This window comes from Phocoena phocoena, chromosome X, assembly GCF_963924675.1.
Source record: "Phocoena phocoena chromosome X, mPhoPho1.1, whole genome shotgun sequence".
Lineage (NCBI taxonomy): Eukaryota > Metazoa > Chordata > Mammalia > Artiodactyla > Phocoenidae > Phocoena > Phocoena phocoena.
Genome location: NC_089240.1, coordinates 16738940 through 16761351, shown reverse-complemented (window position 1 = coordinate 16761351; position 22412 = coordinate 16738940). Strand labels below are relative to the sequence as shown.

Genomic DNA, 22412 nt, shown 5'->3' with positions numbered 1-22412 from the left:
TCCAGACACTGTCAAATGTCCCTGGTAGAAAACCACTTTGTTTGACAATTGTACTTTATTTCTCTGTCACTTAGGTATGTCCACCTCCTTAGAAAATGTTGAAATGCTAATGTTTTCAGAAAGGTGATTTATTTAAAATAAGCTTGCTTAAAAATAAAGCTATTCATCCTGCATAGTCAGCTGTATTAGCTTGCTGAAGTTACCATAAACAAAGTACCACAGACTGGGTGGCTTAAACAACAAAACTTTATTTTCTCACAGTTCTGAAGGCTACCAATCTGAGATCAAGGTGTCCGCAGTGTTAGTCTCTTTTGAGGTCTCTCTCCTGGGCTTCTAGGATGGCCGCCTTCTTACTCATGCGATGCTCCCCTCTGTGCTGTGTGCTAATCTCTGCTTACTTATAAAGACACCAGTCATACTGGATCAGGGCCCACCTTAATGATCTCATTTCAATTTAATTACCTCTTTAAAGACCCTATCTCCAAAGTCACATCCTGAGGTATTGGGGGTTATGAATTCAACATACGAATTTTGGGAGGATACAATGCAGCCCCTAACACTGAGTTTGTCTTCTCCCCTCCCTTCCTGTGTGTTGAGCACTTACTATGTGCCAGACATTCTGCTAAATGCTGGTAATAGTAACCAAGAGATGTGATCTCTGCCAAATAAGGTTTACAGTGAAGTAGGAAACACAGATATTTATAAAGTAATAACAAGTGTCATGCAAATATTACGCTTTGGGCCAAGTTAAGACTGAGCTGTTGAGATTAGAGTTAATGAGCCCGCAGCTCAAACCTTGAGACGCCAGTCTGCCACAAAGCAGCCAGCAGCGGGCGCTACCAGAACCCGCCTTTATTGTGGTGCCTCGGCCCCGCCCACTCCCTCCCGGATTCCGCCTTCTGCCTGCTCACGGCCCAGTCCCCCAAGGGGTTTGGCAAACTGCGGTAAACGCTCCGGAACCGCGTCACCCTCCGCTCTGACAATAGGCGTCAGTCGGCCCCGCCTGCGCCGTAGGGCCGGGAGTGGGGGCGGGCCCTGACGGCGCTGGGAGGCGGGGAAAAGCGACGCAAGCAGCCGCGACGCCATTTGTCGCGGCCCAGCGTGGGTGCGAACGGATCTCGGAAGAGCTCGGTTGTTAGACTCACGCGCGCGCGCGGTCCGCTCTCCCCCGCCTGCTTCGTGTCACGCTGTCCCACGTGTCGCCCCTCGGAGGAGTCGCCGCCGCCACCCAGATAGGAGTCGGAGACGCAGCGAGGCCGTCGTCACCGCCATGCCTAAGAATAAAGGTAATGCCGCCTGGACCCCGGGACCACGACTCCGCTCGGCCCGGTCTCCCCGGCTGTGCACGCGGCCTCCGGATCTCCTAGGCGGCAGTAACCTGCCTCTCCGCCCTGCCTGCACGCAGCTGGGCGATCCGGACGCGATCCTGGGCTCGGGAGAGGAGCTGGGAAGTTACTCCTGTCTTCCAGTTTGGTCACATTGGGGTGGAGCCGACGCCATTTTTGTAGGGCCTCCTGCGGGAGGACGTGTGCTTCTGCTCCAGATTCGCGCCAGACTGACCCTGGCACTATAGGGACCTGTGGGGAGACCTCCCCCGTGGCCGCCTGGGCTTCGCAAATGGGCGTCTTTGGCCTTCCCGGCAGTTCTTAACTTTCAAAGGGTGATACCTGTTTTAAGTAGCCATCAGGTACTTCTGCATGGAATTCTTTATGGGCAGTTGTTGGGTATTGTTGAGACTACTCCCTCTCTCTTTTGTAAGTAGTGGACGAAACCTTGATGCATTAGGGTTCCTCTCTAGAGACTTACTCTTACCCATCCTTTTACGGGGCTTTCTTTTTCCCAGAACACCTGTTCCATATTTAGCCAAGTTTTCTACTTTTGCTCCAGATCGGTATATATTGTGATGGGAGTAAAGACCTTTCAGTTCCTACCATTCTTAGGCCAAACATTCACAAACTGTCAGATTTGAGGATAATTTTATTTGGAATTTGCTGAATGGAAGGCCTAATCTAGGTAAAAGCAGAACAGTCCTAAAGAAATTCTTTTTTTAAGACTTAATGGTGTTTCTGTCTTCAGTATTCTTAACAATTTCTCAAAGGAAATTGTGGAAGTCGAAACAGGGAAAAGGTATTTTCCTACAGGAGAGGCATGTATTTCACAACCCACAAGTTTCCTTTGATTAGTCATCTTTGAGACCCCTGCCCTGACCCAGGCCTACTCTGTTCTCTTTTTCACTTCACAGCTGGCTCCAGGAATTCTACCTCATTTCCTCTTTGTAGCTGTCACTACTCTTTTTATTCCTTGGTGTATTTGGTTGCAGTTCTGTGCGAGATTTGGTGCAGCTCTCTCAGGGCACTCCACCTCACTGCCCTCTTACTTGCCGTTCCTTTTTGTAGCAAGTATTTTACTGCTAATTATTCTGGTAAAGACGGGGTGACAAAATAGGGTTTTCAAAGTCATGGTTTTCTTGTAACCTACATCATCTTTTATCCCCTCTGAGATGGTAACTGGATCCATTCAATAGATATCTTATTTTTCACCTTTATTTCTGGCGATGAGATTTCCGATTTCCTCACTAGACTGTAAGTTCTGAAGGGCAATAGTAGTATCTATTGGAGAAGATTGTATCTATTGGAGAAGTAGTATCTAGTTTGGAGAAGATTGGCGTCTTTAGGGCTATTTGTCTTCCCGTGCCTGAATGTAGTATATCTTTCCTTTATTTAGGTGTTGTTTAATATCTCCTTACATTTCATGTGCATCTTTTGTCCGGTTTATTCCTAGCTACCTTATATTTTTTGGTTGCTAATTAAAATGGTAAAATGAAAATATTAGAATGAAAGATTTCAGACCTACAATAAGCTATAAAGCAAATATAATGAGTAACTGTCTGCAGTTGATGCATCAGTCATGTCCTGTCAGAAGATAGCAATAAAAGTTATTTTCACAGACAAAATTTAATATAAAGAATAGGGGACTTCCCTGGTGGTCCAGTGGTTAAGACTTCGCCTTCCAATGCAGGGCGTGCGGGTTCGATCCCTGGTTGGGGAGCTGAGATCCCACGTGCCTCACGGCCAAAACACCAAAACATAAAACAAGCAGTATTGTAACAAATTCAATAAAGACTTTAAAAATGGTCCACATCAAAAAAAAAATCATTATAATATAAAGGTTGGTTAACCCATGTATTGGAGAGCTGAAAAGGCAAAAAGGGAACCACCCTAAGGTAGCAATTGCTAGAAACAGCTCTGGCTCCTAGAACTGGAGGGAAAAAAGGAGAGAGGTTGTTATTATTAAGACTGACAACAACAACAGGGATTTACTGTAGAGCACAGGGAACTATATTCAATATTTTGAATTTATGGTAATAAACCATAATGGAAAAGAATCAGAAATAAAGAATTTAGATATATACATATATATGTATAACCGAATCACTTTGCTGTACACCTGAAACTAACACAGTGTTGTAAATCAGCTATACTCCAATTAAAGAAAAACAAACAAACAAACCTGACAAAACTTGGAGGAGGGGCCCAGACCTCTAAAGAGGGGGCGCTGTCGATAGCAGGGTCTTTGAGGACCCTGTGAGGTTGGTTCTGGGGCAAAGCAAAAGGGAATCATCTGCAACCACTGAAAGCAGTTACAGCCAGGAGAAGACTGCTGCTGAGTTTATGCCAGTAAAACCGAGAAGCAAATCCCCTTTCTGCTCCAGCCTGCCCTCTGCAGCGTCCCAGCGGCAGGGCCCAACTGGCAGCAGCGGGCCAAGGAGAAGGGTGGGGGTGGGGAAGCTCCGAGAGGAAAGCTGCAGGACCAGCACTGGTGCTCAGCTTCTGGCCGGGTGGGGTTCCCGGAGGCCCACAGCTCAGGGCGGGCTTTTGTGGTGTCAGTGGCCCAAATGGCAGAGGGACATATTTACAGTTGCGTTATCAATGCTAAATTTCTAACAGTAATTTCTTAACATCATCCAACATCCAGTCCATTTTCAAATTTCCCCTATTGTCTCAAGGATGTCTAGAGTGTAAGTATATAATATACCTAATGTCGTATACTATATTTTTTAATTTATTGAGGTGAAAGTCACATCACGTAAAGTTAGCCACTTTAAAGTGAGCGAGCGATTCGGACTTCCTTGGTGGTGTAGTGGTTAAGAATCCGCCTGCCAATGCAGGGGACATGGGTTCGAGCCCTGGTCCGGGAAGATCCCACATGCCACGGAGCAGCTCAGCCTGCGAGCCACAACTACTGGGTCCACATGCCACAACTGCTGAAACCTGTGCGCCTAGAGCCCATGCTCCGCAACAAGAGAAGCCACTGCAGTGAGACCCCACATTGGGTTGCTAGCACTTGACACTTAGTAGATGCTCAGTAAATAATTGTTGGATTAAGTCACCTCCCTTCTGTTGACTCCACCCTTAGGTGAATAATAGGCTCTCCCTTGGTTCCAAAGGGACTGAACTACATTAAAACACATCCAGTTCACAAACGTCCTTTAAAGTTCATTTCATTACATGGCAGTAAAATAGGGAAGGGGATGATCAGGGTATGGTTAATTCTGGTAAATTGACAAGCAATGAATCATTCTTTTATAAATAACACATGAGGCATACAAAAATTATAAATAACGCAGTGAACGCCTGGGGAATCAACCCATTACTCTGAACTTGAGAATTACAACACATATTCAGTTAAAGCCCTCTGTGTTCCCCTCCCCAATCCCCTTCCGCTCCCTCTCTTCATCTCTTCCAGGAGGTAGCCACCATTCTGAATTTGGTGTTTAAGCATTCCTATAGTTGTAAAACCCATCTGTTATCTTTACTTGTTATCTTAGAGGAACAGTACTTTTCAAGACTCCCGAGTTTTACGAGATGCGGTTTACTAATGTGAAATAAATTCATGATTATTTTTCTGTTTTTATTCACTGGAAAAGCCAGAGCCTGTGAACATAATCTTTGTGATGTTTACACATGTATTGTCACTGTGTGTTGCCACTAACTGTGTGTTGAATGACTTGATTTGGATTGATTCTTACCAGCTTATTTCCTCCAGAATCCTCTAGACTCTGTCAGTTTATTACCTCAGGGAAAAAAGGTAGCCTTGGGCCCACTAATGAAGAGCAGTTGGGGTAAGGTGCTCCCTCCCACACTTCAAAGAAGTTACTACTTTTAGTTTTAAAATCACCAGTCCTTTAGGAATGTATGGGCTACTCTTGAGTGATTGATTCAAAGAATTTTCCAACTAAATATGTGACTCAGTAAACAAAGTAGGTGTGGTACTTGCACTGATGCCCACTCTGCTTTGAAGATTTGGCATGGTTGGTGGCTTGAAGCAGAGGATACTTTTTCTCTTTCTAGGAAATGAGCTCTGAGGACTCTGGGTGGGTCAGGACATTGTAGAGGCCTGCCGAACATAGCACAGAGCATTGTGAGACTGCCCCTGGGACCGAGTAAGTGCACATGACTCAAGAAGTTAAGAGTCTGTCTTTGCAGTGGCCAGGTACACGTTCTTTTTTCTGTTTGGGCTGTGAACCTGTTTTTGCTGCTTCCAGGCTCCTCCCGTGAGTCGCTTAGTGTCGCTACCACTTAACACCTTTCTTCTGTCTTTTGGAATGGCTGCCAATGTGGTTTAGGTTCTAGAATGGGAACAAAACGCTGTGGAGAGATACCCTAATGTGGGGGCCAGGAACAAAAAAGGATTAGGTTGGATCTGGTCACCCCCACTCACTAATAGTGTGTTGCTTCTCTGAGCTTCAGTAAACTCACTGGTAAACTGGGCATAAATGACTTATTATCTCATAGGGTGATAGTGACAAGTAAATGGGCGGCATTATTGCATACTGGTTAAGAGCATAGTCACTGGGGTGATACTGCCTGATGCAAATACCAGCTCTCACTTCATTCTCTCTTGTGAGATAAAGACAAAATAGTGCCTATCTGATAGGCATAAGCTTGTTAAGGGCGAGTTACTGGGACAGCGAGAAGTCTGCTTGGATTGAAGCATAGGGAAATTGAAGAGGAGTATTGAGAGGTAGATTGCTGTCACGCTTATAGGTTGAAAGACTTATATTCTTTAAGGTAACTACTAACAGAAATAAGGATGTTTATTAAGGACCAACTTTGTAAAAGAAAGTAATTTGAGTTTAGAGTAAAATTTGAATGACAGTAGCCCGTTCACTGGAAATGTGCTGAGCCTCACATTAGAAATAAGAGGCCAAAGCTTAGCTGAAATAGTAGGATGAGATGTAAAATTCTTAGCATGGAAGTGGTAGGTGAGAGAAATTTTTCCTTAGAAAGTAGGTAAGCAGAAGCTGAGAATTTGGACTTAATGAAGCTCAAAAGGGATAGGCATAGTGAAGGGGTAGGGGGTGATGAAAGGTCAAGAATAGTGCAAGTGGCCCTTTAAAAGTCAGAAAAAGAGTTGAGAAAAGATCAGCAGTGTCATTATTTAAAGTATGGAAAATGGGAGGGAGGGTACAGATTTTTAAGGCTACCGGTAGATAGAAGAATTCTAGAACCCTACATGGTAGAAAGAATATAGAGGCACTTGAATCTTCTGTTCTAACTCCCTCATTTTATAGAGGCTGGAATTGAGATCCTGAGAAGTTTTGTGAAAGCTCCATGTATCCTTTATTCCTCCCTTCACATATGGTCACAATTCCCATCTTGTTTCCATCTCAGAAATATTCCTCTTATTTGTCCCTTCCTCTTCACGGTCAGGCTAGGTGTGCTTCATTCTATGTGTAATAAGGACAGTGACCTTCTTACCAGTTTTCCCACCCAGAGGATCATGTCACACCTCTATTTTTTGTCGAACTATTTAAGAGCGGTACGTGGGCCTCTCACTGTTGTGGCTTCTCCCGTTGTGGAGCACGGGCTCCAGACGCGCATAGGCCCAGCCGCTCCGCGGCATGTGGGATCTTCCCAGACCGGGGCACGAACCCGTGTCCCCTGCATCGGCAGGCGGACTCGCAACGACTGCGCCACCAGGGAAGCCCTATTTAAGATTTTTGAATAGTAAAATTCACGATTCAAGTTTCAAAAAGTGTAGAATGAAATGTCTTTCCTAAGTGTGTCCTCTTGCCAATGAGTTCTTCTCACAGGCAGTCATTAACTTTCTTGTATGTGCCCTTCCAGAGATATTTTATATGTAATCAAGTATGAATATCCCTTTTTTACACAATGGTAGCTTTATACTCTTCTTCAGCTTGCTCTATTTGTTGTTAAACTTACATTATGAAGAATTTTGAACATATACAAAAGTAGACTAGTATAATGAGCCTCCATGTACTCAACTCCTGGCCTCAGACGTCATTAATTCACAGCTAAACTTGCACCGTCCACACCAGATCAGGGTCCACATATGGGCTATACATTGTCGTTGGTTGATATCTTTTAAGTCTCTTCTAACTGGTAGGTTCTTCATCCATCTGTGGGGTTTTTTTCCTTCATAATGTATCTGTTGAAGAAAACAGATTGTCTTGTGGATTCGTCCCCATGTTGTCATCGTCCCCGTCATCCCCCAACCCCCAGCTAGATTTTGCTGATTGCATCCCTAGTGTACCTTTTTACTGTTTTTTACCAGACTGTCTTTTAGAGCAGTTTTATGTTGATAGAAAAATGAGCAGAAATTGCAGAGTTCCAACTCCCACCCTCCCAGTTTCCTCTATTATTAATATCTTACATGAGCCACTATAGATAGTCCATAGTTTACATTAAGGTTCATTCTTTGTGTTGTACGTTTTATGGATTTTTGACAAATATATAGTGACATGTAGCCACCATTACAGTACCATACTGCGTTAAAAATCCTGTTGTTCACCTATTCACCTGTCCTTCCTTCCCCGCTCCCCATCTGGCAACTACTGATCTTTTTACTCTCTCTATAGTTTCGCCTTTTCAAAAATGTTATATGGTTGGAATCATACTATTCAGCCTTTACAGATTGGCTTCCTTCCCTTAGTAATATACATTTAAGGTTTCTCCATGTCTTTGGGGGGGGGATTGATAGCTCATTTCCTTTTATTGCTGAATAGTATTCCATTGTATGCGAGTACCACAGTTTATGCTTTCACCTACTGAAGGACATCTTGGTTACTTCCAAGATCAGGCAGTTACTACCTTGCTTATTTTTTTTTTTTTAACATCTTTATTGGAGTATAATTGCTTACAATGGTGTGCTAGTTTCTGCTTTATAACAAAGTGAATCAGTTATACATATACATATGTTCCCATATCTTCCCTCCTGCGTCTCCCTCCCTGCCATGCTCCCTATCCCACCCCTCTAGGTGGTCGCAAACCACCTAGCTGATCTCCCTGTGCTATGTGGCTGCTTCCCACTATGTATTTTACATTTGGTAGTGTATATATGTCCATGCCACTCTCTCACTTTGTCACAGATTACCCGTCCCCCTCCCCATATCCTCAAGTCCATTCTCTAGTAGGTCTGTGTCGTTTTTCCCGTCTTACCTCTAGGTTCCTCATGACCTTTTTTTTTTTTTCTTAGACTCCTTGTATATGTGTTAGCATACGGTATTTGTTTTTCTCTTTCTGACTTACTTCACTCTGTATGACAGTCTCTGGGTCCATCCACCTCACTACAAATAACTCAGTTTCATTCCTTTTTATGGCTGAGTGATATTCCGTTGTATATATGTGCCACACCTTTATCTGTTCATCCGATGATGAACACTTAGGTTGCTTCCGTCTCCTGGCTATTGTAAATAGAGCTGCAATGGACATTTTGGTACATGACTCTTTGAATTATGGATTTCTCGGGGTATATGCCCAGTAGTGGGATTGCTGGGTTGTATGGTAGTTCTATTTCTAGTTTTTTAAGGAACCTCCATACTGTTCTCCATAGTGGCTGTACCAATTCACATTCCCACCAGCAGTGCAAGAGTGTTCCCTTTTCTTCACACCCTCTCCAGCATTTATTGTTTCTAGATTTTTTCATGACGGCCATTCTGACAGGTGTGAGATGATATCTCATTGTAGTTTTGATTTGCATTTCTCTAACGATTAGTGATGTTGAGCATCCTTTCATGTGTTTGTTGGCAATCTGTATATCTTCTTTGCAGAAATGTCTGTTTAGGTCTTCTGCCCATTTTTGGATTTGGTTGTTTGTTTTTTTGTTATTGACCTGCAATGAGCTGCTTGTAAATTTTGGAGATTAATCCTTTGTCAGTTGCTTCAGTTGCAAATATTTTCTCCCACTCTGAGGGCTGTCTTTTGGTCTTGTTTATGGTTTCCTTTGCTGTGCAAAAGCTTTGAAGTTTCATTAGGTCCCATGTGTTTATTTTTGTTTTTATTTCCATTTCTCTAGAAGGTGGGTCAAAAAGGATCTTGCTGTGATTTATGTCATAGAGTGTTCTGCCTATGTTTTCCTCTAAGAGTTTGATAGTGTCTGGCCTTACATTTAGGTCTTTAATCCATTTTGAGTTTCTTTTTGTGTATGGTGTTAGGGAGTGTTCTAATTTCATACTTTTACATGTAACTGTCCAGTTTTCCCAGCACCACTTATTGAAGAGGCTGTCTTTTCTCCACTGTATATTCTTGCCTCCTTTATCAAAGATAAGGTGACCGTACATGCGTGGGTTTATCTCTGGGCTTTCTATCCTGTTCCACTGATCTATCTTTCTGTTTTTCTGCCAGTACCATACTGTCTTGATTACTGTAACTTTGTAGTATAGTCTGAAGTCAGGGAGCCTGATTCCTCCAGCTCCGTTTTTCTTTCTCCAGATTTCAAGATTGCTTTGGCTATTCGAGGTCTTTTGTGTTCCCATACAAATTGTGAAATTCTTTGTTCTAGTTCTGTGAAAAATGCCAATGGTAGTTTGATAGGGATTGCATTGAATCTGTAGATTGCTTTGGGTAGTAGCGTCATTTTCACAATGTTGATTCTTCCAGTCCAAGAACATGGTATATCTCTCCATCTATTTGTATCATCTTTAATTTCTTTCATCAGTGTCTTATAATTTTCTGCATACAGGTCTGTTGTCTCCTTAGGTAGGTTTATTCCTATTTTATTCTTTTTGTTGCAATGGTAAATGGGAGTGTTTTCTTGATTTCACTTTCAGATTTTTCATCGTTATTGTATAGGAATGCAAGAGATTTCTGTGCATTAATTTTGTATCCTGCTACTTTACCAAATTCATTGATTAGCTCTAGTAGTTTTCTGGTGGCATCTTTAGGATTCTCTATGTATAGTATCCTGTCATCTGCAAACAGTGACAGCTTTACTTCTTCTTTTCTGATTTGGATTCCTTTTATTTCCTTTTCTTCTCTGATTGCTGTGGCTAAAACTTCCAAAACTATGTTGAATAAGAGTGGTGAGACTGGGCAACCTTGTCTTGCTCCTGATCTTAGTGGAAATGCTTTCAGTTTTTCACCATTAAGGACAGTGTTGGCTGTGGGTTTGTCATTTATGGCCTTTATTATGTTGAGCAAAGTTCCCTCTGTGCCTACTTTCTGCAGGGTTTTTATCATAAGTGGGTGTTGAATTTTGTCGAAAGCTTTCTCTGCATCTATTGAGATGATCATATGGGTTTTCTCCTTCAGTTTGTTAATATGGTGTATCATGTTGATTGATTTGCATATATTGAAGAATCCTTGCATTCCTGGGATAAACCCCACTGGATCATGTTGTATGATCCTTTTAATGTGCTCTTGGATTCTGTTTGCTAGTGTTTTGTTGAGGATTTTTGCATCTATGTTCATCAGTGATATTGGCCTGTAGTTTTCTTTCTTTGTGACATCTTTGTCTGGTTTTGGTATCAGGGTTCTGGTGGCCTCGTAGAATGAGTTGGGAGTGTTCCTTCCTCTGCTGTATTTTGGAAGAGTTTGAGAAGGATAGGTGGTAGCTCTTCTCTAAATGTTTGATAGAATTCGCCTGTGAAGCCATCTGGTCCTGGGTTTCTGTTTGTTGGAAGATTTTAAATCACAGTTTCAATTTCAGTGCTTGTGATTGGTCTGTTCATATTTTCTGTTTCTTCCTGATTCAGTCTTGACAGGTTGTGTATTCCTAAGAATTTGTCCATTTCTTCCAGGTTGTCCATTTTATTGGCATAGAGTTGCTTGTAGTAATCTCTCATGATCTTTTATATTTCTGCAGTGTCAGTTGTTACTTCTCCTTTTTCATTTCTGATTCTATTGATTTGAGTCTTCTCCCTTTTTTTCTTGCTCCTGATCTTAGTGGAAAGTGGCTAATGGTTTATCAATTTCGTTTATCTTCTCCAAGAATCAGCTTTTAGTTTTATTGATATTTGCTCTCATTTCCTTCATTTCTTTTTCATTTATTTCTGATCTGATCTTTATGATTTTTTTCCTTCTGCTAATTTTCGGATTTTTTTCTTCCTCTTTCTCTAATTGCTTTAGGTGCAAGGTTAGGTTGTTTATTTGAGATGTTTCTTGTTTCTTAAGGTAGGATTGTATTGCTATAAACTTCCCTCTTAGAACTGCTTTTGCTGCATCCCATAGGTTTTGGGTCATCGTGTCTCCATTGTCATTTGTTTCTAAGTGCCTTGCTTTTTAACTTGCTTGATGTATCCTACAGCTATAGGACAAAATGTAAACTCTCAGGGTTGCCAGACTTGTTGCTCTCCCTCTACTGCCACAAAATCAGTGTCCCTTTCCAGTTGATAAAACTTTACCCACCCCCCACCCCGGCCCAATTATCTTCTTTTTGCACACAGACCTTTCATTTGGGGGAGCAGGTACAAGAGAGACCCCATTTTATAAAATTTATCATGATCCGTTATATATCCCTCCTTGGTCCTGTGGGCCACTGTAGGAGGAGTTCACTGAGCAGTGTATTCAACCAAGTAGTCGTTATGTTTATGATATCTCCTTTTGGTTTGTTTGTATTTTATGTCAGCAGTATCCCAAAAGGGATTTCCAGGAAGGGTAGGGAAGTGACGACATGTATATGTTTAATATGATTGGAGATACATGACCAAATTAGGTGAATTTTTTAATTTTTCATTTTTTTTCAGGTTTTTGTTGTTTGTTTGAAGTATGGTTTACAACATTATATTAGTTTCAGATGTACATCATAGTGATTCAGTATTTTTGTAGATTAGACTCTGTTTAAAGTTATTGTAAAATACGATATTCCCTGTGCTGTATAATATATTCGTGTAGCTTATTTATATTACACATAGTAGATTGTACTTCTTATAATTTAAGTGGCTTTTAAAGAACATTCTGTAAGCCCTAGTTTGGTTTCTTTTTCTGTTTTGCAGATAATTAATGTCTTTTTCTTTAAAACTATTAGGTAAAGGAGGTAAAAATAGACGCAGAGGTAAGAATGAGAATGAATCTGAAAAGAGAGAGCTGGTGTTCAAAGAAGATGGGCAAGGTAAGCATTTTCATAAGTTAGGTTTCTTTCAGTAATAGTTTGCTTTCTTAAGTAAGGTTTTCAATTTCTCAACATAAAAGAGATACTGTTCATAATCCTGAGCAAAAAACCGCATGTCCCCTTTTGCTCTTCTCCATTTCTCATCCCCCACACTTCTCCAGAGCCTTTCTCCTGGTAGTTATTTCTTGGTATACTCAGCATGCGCTGAGGATTGATGGCGTTTCTGTAAATGTGTATGTTTCACTGTTTTATGTGAACACTCATGTTACAACTAAGAATGAATTGAGCAGTTCAGAGGGAATTAAGCCTCAAAAGCTATGGTTGACGATTCCATGACTTAGTAGACTTTTTTTGATAGCGAATGGTGCTACATAGTATGTTCAGTAGACCATGGGTATTTGAGGAATGCATCTGAGGCATGTAAATTACATGTAATTTCATAACATAATAAAATGAAACTGAACAGTTGACCTTTTCAAACTGATTAAGATTTTTGTTAAGTGCCAGATACTTAACAGTAGTTTCCCATGTTTTGTTTGGTTTTGGTTTTTGAGAGTTATGTTTTTGGGGGTTTTTTCCGGTGGGGGGGTGGTTAACATCTTTATTGGAGTATAATTGCTTTACAATGGTGTGTTAGTTTCTGCCGTATAACAAAGTGAATCAGCTATACGTATACATATATCCCCATTTCCCATGTTTTTATTTTGAGTAATTTCAAACTTTCAGAAAAGTTGCACTCTAAGTACCATGAATTCCTTTAACCCCTTCATCTTTGTGTGCGTGTGTGTGTTTTTCCTGAACCATTTGGAAGTTAGTTGAAGACATCATGATACTTTTCCCTTACTACTTACTTTATCGTGTTTCTCCTAAGAACGAGTATATTCTCTCACGTAACTGCAGTAGGATTATCACACTCGTGAATATATTATTTATCTAATATATAGTCCAGATTGAAATTTTTCTAGTTATCCCAGTAATTTTCAGCAGTTTTTAACAAAGAACTTTTTCTACTTATCTTTTTATAGAACTTGGTAGATTTGTTCATGCCATGAATATATAAGCCACTAAAGATGAAACATGTTATTTGGCTAAAAGACCCTTTTATTTCTTACCCTTGATTCTTGCCCTCCTTTAGCAGTTGAGTTTATTTTGACTGCCATTACTTTTTCTTTTTCATGTTTTCCCCCCACTTTGGAAGAGAGCCTGCCTTTAAATCGACCAACCTTGTTGAGGCCCTAGGTGGGTGCTAGGTTCACTGTAGTCTGAGTAACTCACTTCCACTTGTCAACACCACAGTCGAGCCTTTGAAAGTTTTGTTTCAGTGTATTTACAAATTGGTGGATGTCCTCTTTGGGGATCAGCCTTGCATACAACTTGAGTAAACTAAAGGTTCTGAAGTGACCCCCCCCCCCCCCCCGGTCTTCTGTCATTTAATGACAGAAGAGACGGCCCGTGTGCAATCCACTGCTCATAATCTCAGTTTTTCAAGTGGCAGTGAAGTAGGGTGGCTTCCTGGGTACCCTTTTGGAAAGATTTTTGATTAAAAGTTTGGCATTTTGTCTGGGAGCATCTTTCCAGCTTTACGAAAACTTCAGAATAATCACTAAGATATTCTAATTTAACAAAGACATTAATAACATATAAGCTGATTTTTATTTGCCGGTGTACCAAAAATTGTGTTGCAGTTAGCCTCTAAAGACTAACCCTCTGAGGGAAAGGAGACGAAAGTTGGGCGAGGATCCAAAGTGAGAGATTGATGAGATACATTTTAGTGTACATTTTGGGCCAGGCCACCTTGATCTCCAGAAGTAGAGCATACGGTCATGAAGACAGTGGACAGTCCACTTAACTCAAAATGAGTAGATAATTAAAATATTTCTGATAGCAGGGACAGCTTGTCATAGAAATGGCATTACACAGTGTTGGTTCTGGCTCTGCCGTTAACTAGCTTGGTGTTTATCACTCCCTTGTACTTATTTTACTGCATATACTTATTCCTAACCAACACACCTGTATGTTCTAATCAGTTGTATGTGGACTTTTAAGTTGCTTTTATCAAAAATTCAGCAATATCCTATACCCTTTACTTTTCCCTCCTCCAGAGTATGCTCAAGTAATCAAAATGTTGGGAAATGGACGATTAGAAGCGATGTGTTTTGATGGTGTAAAGAGGTTATGTCACATCAGAGGGAAACTGAGAAAAAAGGTAAGTGTGGAGACTTGTTTTACTTTAATATAAAATTATGGTTAAGGGGAAAAAATGGCTCTAAGGTTTTTATGGGCCAAGGACCTCATTTTTGTAAGTTCCCAAAAGATTTCAGTAGAACAGTGATTTACCTCTAAGTCAAAACAGCAAGATCTTTGATGGTAATTTTATACAGGTATCTGTCTGACGACTCATTTATATCACCTATGTTGTATTCCTGCCCCAAAATGATTAACCTGAATCAAATCATGAGGAAACAATTAACAAGTCCAAATTGAGGGACACACTGCAAAACGAATGGCCTGACTGCTAGTATATATAATGTTAATGTCATGAATGGGAAAAAAACAGCAGGGTGGGCTATTTCAATGTAAAGGAGATTAAAGAGATGCAATGGTTAAATGCAGTAGGTGGCCCTTGTTTGGGTTCCGGTTTGAGGGTGGGGGAAATAGCTGTAAGGAGGTGTTAAGAAAATTTGAATATGAATTACAGTAAATAAGTGTTGTATTAATGTTAAATTTCCTGAACTGAGATCATGAGTGGGCTGCCTTGGAAAGTAGTGATTAATTTCTCATCAGGGTAGGTGTTCAGGCAGATTTATTGATCAGGTTGGTTAAAAGTCACTCCATCCCTGTCTTTATGATTTTTAAAAAATTTGTCTTGTTAATGCTCATGTTACCAAACTAAAGGAGTTCTGTTTCCTGTGCGTATTTGGGTGTGTGGGAGGGAGGGAGGGAGATAAAACCACATTCCTAATTTACTATTCTCATATGTTGTAATGGATAACTGACCACTTAGAGGGGTTCAGTATTAAGAATCCCTTAATTTCTAAACTAATCATTGGTCCTCTGGAATTATTAAACTGTCAAGTAGTTAAATAAGATTGTTACTTTTCTAATATCCAAAATTATAGAAAATTTGAAAGTGGCTCAGCTGCTTACTGTAGTTTTTTTTCCTAATTCTAAATACAGGTACTTTACCCACAGTTGGGTGAATAGTATGTGTATTTTATGGGAAGACTGACTCTACCTTGCTCTTGATTGATTATTTTTATTTTAAATGTAACCTCCTGTGACTTTTATAGGTCTGGATAAATACCTCAGACATTATATTGGTTGGTCTACGGGATTACCAGGTAAAAATAAAATTTTCATTGTTTACTTGCTTGAATTTTATGAGCAATTAATGTTTAGAACATAAGTCATAACCATATTTGACCAGTTCCAGGCCAGTATGCTATTCACCGTTGTGTCAACAGACATTTCTTAAGGGCCAGTTCTGTCTTAGGCATTGTGCTAGGTACCCCAGGGATCATGGTTCCCAAATGCCAGTCTGTGGAGTCTGCATTTTCACTATAGAAGAATCACAGACAGTGTGAATTTTTCATGAAGCTAAATAGTCCTTTTTCCCTTTTTGATATTTAAAAAGTTCCCTTTTTTGGAATGGAGGATACTATATTGTGGTGGTTTTGTTGGTGTTCTTACTTGGCAAGATAAAAATAATTTTATGTTGGACTGTCTGACTCCATTTTTTAAAAAAAATTTTTTTTTTTAACTTATACGTCTTGAACTCAAAATCTGGAAACCATTGCTCTAGGGGATACAACTGAATGAGTCAAGCTGTCATCTCACAAAATGCTTATGGCCTGGTAGTGGAGAGGGTAAGACAGGCACACAAGTAATTGCAGTACAAACCATGATAAAAGTATGTGCTCTAAATTTAGATGAGCACTTAGGAAGAAAATGGTAGTTGTCCTTCATGATGTCAACCTGGAGACTCTACTCATGCTAGGGCTATGAAATCCATTTGGTTTCCACCTATTGGAACTCATCACCATGTATTTACATTTTGAGTGATCGTGTTTCTATTTTTATAACTTTGATCGTACTTTGATTTTTTTAAATATATGTTCTAGAATAAAGAATTAAAATCTTTACCTTAAATCAGTGGTTCTCAACCGTGGGTGATTATTTTCCTCCAGAGTACATTTGGCAGTGTCTGGAGACATTTCAGGTTTTCACACCTGGGGGTAGGGATCAGTGCTGGTCATCTAGTTGATAGAGACCGGGGGTGATGCTAAACATCCTACAATGCACAGGACAGTCCCTACAGCAATGAATTATGTGGTCCAAAATATCAACTGTGCTGAGGTTGAGATAGCCTGCTTTAATTTAAACTCGTACCATTTTAATGTCCATTTTCTTCTTTTGATCCTAAAGATAACCCCAGAAGTAGGAACAATTAGTTAGTTCCCTGTTTGACAGATAAGGAAATCAAGGTTCTGAAAGGTGTAACATTCATACTATAAAATGACAGCCACATTAAGTTTTCCAATTCTTAATCTCCCATGATCCTTCTTTTATGTCCCTGCCACTTAAAGGGTGGTACAGGGACCAGTAGCATCACTAGCTTTTGGCAACTTGTTAGAAATGCAGATTCTTGGACCTCACCCCAGGCCTCCTAAATCAGAATGTGCGTTTTAACCAGAATCCCCTTGGGCTTCTGTACACTTACCGTTTTAAGAAGTGCTGGTGTGAATCACACCATTCTTGGATCATTGTGATCACTTACGTTGCCTTTGAGAATTTTTGAAGTTGAAACAATCAGCTTCAACCCTTTTTTTCTTCCTTAACTGAGTCAGATTCCTTTCAGATGGGGAAGTGTGAACATTCTGAAGTATTAGTTTTCAGTGGGACACTTGCATCAGAAATACCCATATGTTTTACCAATACACACTCATGGACTTCACTCCACATCTCCTAATTTATCTGTCTTTAGGAGGTATAAAAGCTCCATAGGAGATTCTGATGGATTTGTACCCTAAGAACCACTGATACGTGGAAAGGTATAATAATTTCCTTGGGTCGTTATACCGGTCTCAATTTTTGAATTAGAGTATTTAATCACCTGTAAATTATGGTCCCAGGGAATTTTTGTACTTCAAAAGACTTCTAATCAAAGGGTAACTATAAATAATCCAAAAGATTGGGTCTGTACAGTTCTGCTCTTATTGAAGTGAAATCTATAACTGTCTTCCCTAAGCTTGTTGATCATTATTCATTTACGCATGCAAGCTTCTTTCTACTGGGTTAAACCCAAGGATGTTTTTCAGAGGGTAGGAGAAAACTTTAAATTTTTAGAAAAAGGACAAGAGTTTATAACACAACAGTGAAATTTAATTTTCTATCCAGTTTGAAACTAATTTATGGAATAATGGATAATATTTTGGCATAATCATTTGTAAATCTTATTTGTCTCTTTTTTAAGGATAATAAAGCTGATGTAATTTTAAAATACAATGCAGATGAGGCTAGAAGTCTGAAGGCATATGGCGAACTTCCAGAACATGGTAATGTCTGAGATATTACATTAACCTGTTACATAGTGTTATTACCTGGTGGTATTTAGATGAAGGAATTTTGGTAGAATTTTGTGGATTTTGCATGTTTAGTTTTGAGTTTACGTGATTCATTCCAAGTATGTATGCCTGCCTGTACTTCATAATACTAGACACCTTAAGAAAAAAGTAACTGGGATTCTGTTCCTAATAAATATACTTTTGGTGAGGAATTATCCTTTATAAGCCCTAAACTTCTGCGTAATGCCAGTCAACGGAATAAATTTATTATAGTATTTATTTGAAAGTTCCTTTCTAAAGAGACTGTCATCTTTAAATGTGAAGCAAGGATAGCAATTAGGTACTGTTGTCGATTTTTATTAAAAAGTCAGTTTTCAGTTCATCTTATCCTAGTGTCATAGTATCCATAGGATTTTGTTAAATCAACGTTTTTTGTTTCTCCCCCGCAGTACAAAAGTTATGCGTTCTTAACGCATAAAACTTAAATAAAAATAAGTTTCTCATGACCTCATCAAAGGGGAAGTGACTTTACATACTATTGTGTAAGCCTGCATTTTTTGTTTGGAAGTTATTTTTTGGTTCTGTTGCATATTATCAAGAAAACTATAATTTTACTTGAGCATGAAAACCCTGCTGAAATTATTTACTTGGCATTTCCAATCTAGGAAATGCTAATATATCTGGGAATAGGACTAGCACTTCCTGGTTCATTTTTGTTATTTAGGGATAAGCATGATTTGACCAAATTTTTCTGATTGATGAGTTTATCTGATGATTTGTGGCTTGTTAGCGTGTGCTCAGACGTTTTTTGAAGTGTAGCTGGAAGTTGTAATAGCTTTAGAATTTGTGTAATTAGAGCCTGCCTCACTAAAAATACCTTTGTGAGCAAAAGAAACTTGTTTGCATTTTGACTTAGAGATTTTGTTGTGTAAAATACTGTTCTATATACTAGGGTTGTTAGGTAGAAGTTAAGAGGATCTTTTTGGTAATGAAACTTAAAAGTTTGACTTGTAAGAGTCTCCTTTTATACTTCAACATTTGATATCCAACCACTTCTTTTAGTGGGCAATTTATTCATTTTACTAACATCTTGGTTATATTATATGAGTATATTTGTTATTGTTTCTTTAGCTAAAATCAATGAAACTGATACATTTGGTCCTGGAGATGATGATGAAATCCAGTTTGATGACATTGGAGATGATGATGAAGACATTGATGATGTAAGTAGCATTTTTCACGTTGAGTTTTTCAACTTTTGTTTGTGCTAGTCAAACTGTTCATGCTTTGAGAATTTTATCATCTTTTTCAGTATTTCTTCCTAAAAAGGTCAATATTTGCTTTGGCAATATGAATGCTAGGCGTTGGAATCTCAACTTGTTTAAGTTAAGGGTGTCTAGAGAGATAGCTATTAAGAAATTTAGCAGACAGTTATGAGAAATACAAGATTTTATCAAAGAAACAGGCCTTTTTTATTGAGATATAGTTGTACAATATTATATAAGTTACAAGTGTACTGTAAGGTGATTCACAATTTTTTTTTTAATATTTATTTATTTATTTTATTTGGGCTGTGCCAGGTCTTAGTTGTGGCCCACGGGATCTTTAGTTGCAGCATGTGGGATTTTTTTTTTTTTAGTTGTGGCATGCGGACTTCTTAGTTGTGGCATGCATCTGGGATCTAGTTCCCCGACCAGGGGTCGAACCCGGGCCCCCTGCATTTGGAGCATGGAATTTTACCACCGGACCACCACGGAAGTTCACAGTGATTCACAATTTTTAAAGGTTATACTCTATTTATAGTTACTATAATTGGCTATATTCCCTGTGTTATACAAACATGCCTTCTCTTAATTGAAACACTAGTGTGTTAGAAGAATAATCTTGTTTGAACCAGTTTCATATGAAGTGTTGGAATTACAGCATAACATTAAAAGCCCTGTTAAAGGGAATTCCCTGACAGTCCAGTGGTTAGAACTCGGCGCTTTTACTGTGGTGGCCTGGGTTCAATTCCTGGTCAGGGAAATAAGATCCCACAAGCTGTTCTGCGCAGCCACCAAAAAAATAAAGCGCCCTCTTAAAATTGAGGCCTTTTGCCAGTTATTTTATCTGTTGGATATGCACTATTGGCAAACTCTTGGTTTGGAGTTGGTGTGTTAATTTTGAGGAAAATGCGTTGTTTTTTCTCACTGTAAAGCAGTAATGCTCACAAGAATAAGTGCCTCATTGCCCTTCTGCTGTTAAAATATTTCAGTGAAATTCAAACTTAGTTTCTGGCAATATAAATCTATTTAATAACTGGGGTGGTATTATAAGTTACTCTTAAATCTGGGTTGGGCTCTTTAAACCCTTTTAAATAAAAATGTAGTTCAGGAACACCTGTGTATATAAATCTAAAAATAAGAGTAGTAATGTTTGATTTTATTCAAAGGTGAAATTTTAGTATACCTAGAGTAGTTGCTCCTGGCCGGGATTGTTTGTGCAACAGAATTACCCCGGAGCTTTTCAGAAATACAAAGGCTGGGAATTACCTGGCGGTCCAGTGGTTAGGACTCTGTGTTTTTACTGCCAAGGGCCTGGGTTCGACCCCTGGTCAGGGAACTAAGATCCCACAAGCCACACGGCGCGGCCAAAAAACCCCCAAAAAACAAAAAACCCAACCGAACAAAAACAAAGGCTGGTCTCGGGGAAGTCTGAATTAAGTGATACCTACCACCGAGATTCTACAATTAACATCTCTGTACTTGGTTTATCACATACCTGCCTATACCTTTATTCATCCTTCAGTCCATCTTACATTTTGATGCATCTCCAAACCATTTTAGAATACATGATGAATTAAAGAAAATTTGAGTACGTATCTCCAGTGTGTATTTGCATTTATGAATTTTTAAACATACAGTACTGTATTTCAGAGCATACCCTAAAATAGAAAAATGAAAAGGGATAAGAAATAAATCCATCATTCTATTTTTTTAACATCTTTATTGGAATATAATTGCTTTACAGTGGTGTGTTTCTTCTGTATAACAAAGTGAATCAGCTATACATATACATACATCCCCATATCTCCTCCCTCCCACCCTCCCTATCCCACCCCTCTAGGTGGTCACAAAGCACCGAGCTGATCTTGATCTCCCTGTGCTATGTGGCTGCTTCCTACTAGCTATCGATTTTACATTTGGTAGTGTATATATGTGCATACCACTCTCTCACTTCATCCCAGCTTACCCTTCCCGCTCCCCGTGTCCTCAAGTCCGTTCTCTACATCTGCGTCTTTATTCCTGTCCTGCCCCTAGGTTCTTATGAACAATATCCTTCTATTTTTTATGTTATCTCCCTTTGGAAACCCCTGAGCCAGAGGATTCTTGTGACCAAGCTGTGAATGACACTTGGACAGTAGATTTATCGATGATTCTCTGTGACAAGAACCTGACATGGAGCTACTACTGTGTTATAGGTTAAGGAGCGATCCCAACATTTTGACAGCTTAGCTGGGGTAGAAGACCTTTTTTAGGAAATAAAGAACCTAGTCAGAGTACATACCTCAATATGAAGCCACATACACAGAGGTGATAGGGTGAGGATCTAGATTAAGCTTTTAAGCTTTTCTAGGGAAAGTATTTCTCAGTTTGTGCCAATGCTTCTTCAGAACTGAGGCTGGCAGTAAGGGATAGTAAAGGTAGTAGTTATTAAAGGAATTTGAGTTATCTTGGACATTTCGTAAGGGTCGCTTTGTCTGTCACCTGAGAACCCGACTTCTTCCCTAAGGTGTTTCTCCAAATGGTTTCTATGTGTTCTAGCCTTCACTCCTATAACCAGGTTGACTGGGAGGAGAATTTGGTATCTCACTTTTCCGTTTCTCAAGGAAGTAACACTCCCTGTGTCTGTTCCTACCCCCAAAATAAATTTCTAATCAGTAGCACAAAAGGAAGGAGATAGTAAAATAGTAAACTTTATTGAGAATATTCTGCATAACGTATAGCATTCTGAAGGCTGCTGTAAAGATTCAATGACAGCAGACCAGAATTGAGAAAAACCTAGTGTTCAGAATTTCCTCTTCAAACTGGATTTGTTTCCCAGATAGCCTAAGGGGGTGCATGTGTCCCTTACATGTGGTAGACTCTTGGAATATAAAAATTCTTCTTTTGGTTGATCTGATGTTCTTTTTCCTTCCAGATCTAAGTCGAACTCAACCTTTCACATTCCACTTTCTTTGAGGATTATTCAACAATTTGGATTTGGGCTGTGACCCGTTAAAGAAGATTAAAATTTCATTAGCATGAGTGCAGTTTGTTAAAGCAGACTGATTTGTTTCTAAGGTATTTCTTTAAAAACTAGTAATGCTGAATTCTCTTAAATGTTAAACCCACTTTGTTCTTTTGATGCGACGGAGCTTATGGGTAAAAGACCACATCTGCTCTTCTAAAAGAGAAAAAAAGTGTGTTAACTGCCTTTCCCACTTTGACCACTTCCAGTAAGTAAATGGATGTTTTG

At 39.6% G+C, this 22412-nt stretch overlaps 1 protein-coding gene across 1 annotated transcript; it reads left to right on the top strand.

Moving 5' to 3' along the window:
- Positions 1-1052: 1052 nt before the first annotated feature.
- On the top strand, positions 1053-22198 carry EIF1AX (eukaryotic translation initiation factor 1A X-linked). Its single transcript, XM_065900698.1, has 7 exons — positions 1053-1286; positions 12268-12351; positions 14454-14557; positions 15642-15692; positions 17825-17906; positions 19047-19138; positions 22095-22198. The coding sequence occupies exons 1-7, from the start codon at positions 1271-1273 to the stop codon at positions 22098-22100; spliced, it is 435 nt and encodes a 144-aa protein (XP_065756770.1). The 5' UTR covers positions 1053-1270; the 3' UTR covers positions 22101-22198.
- Positions 22199-22412: the final 214 nt, after the last annotated feature.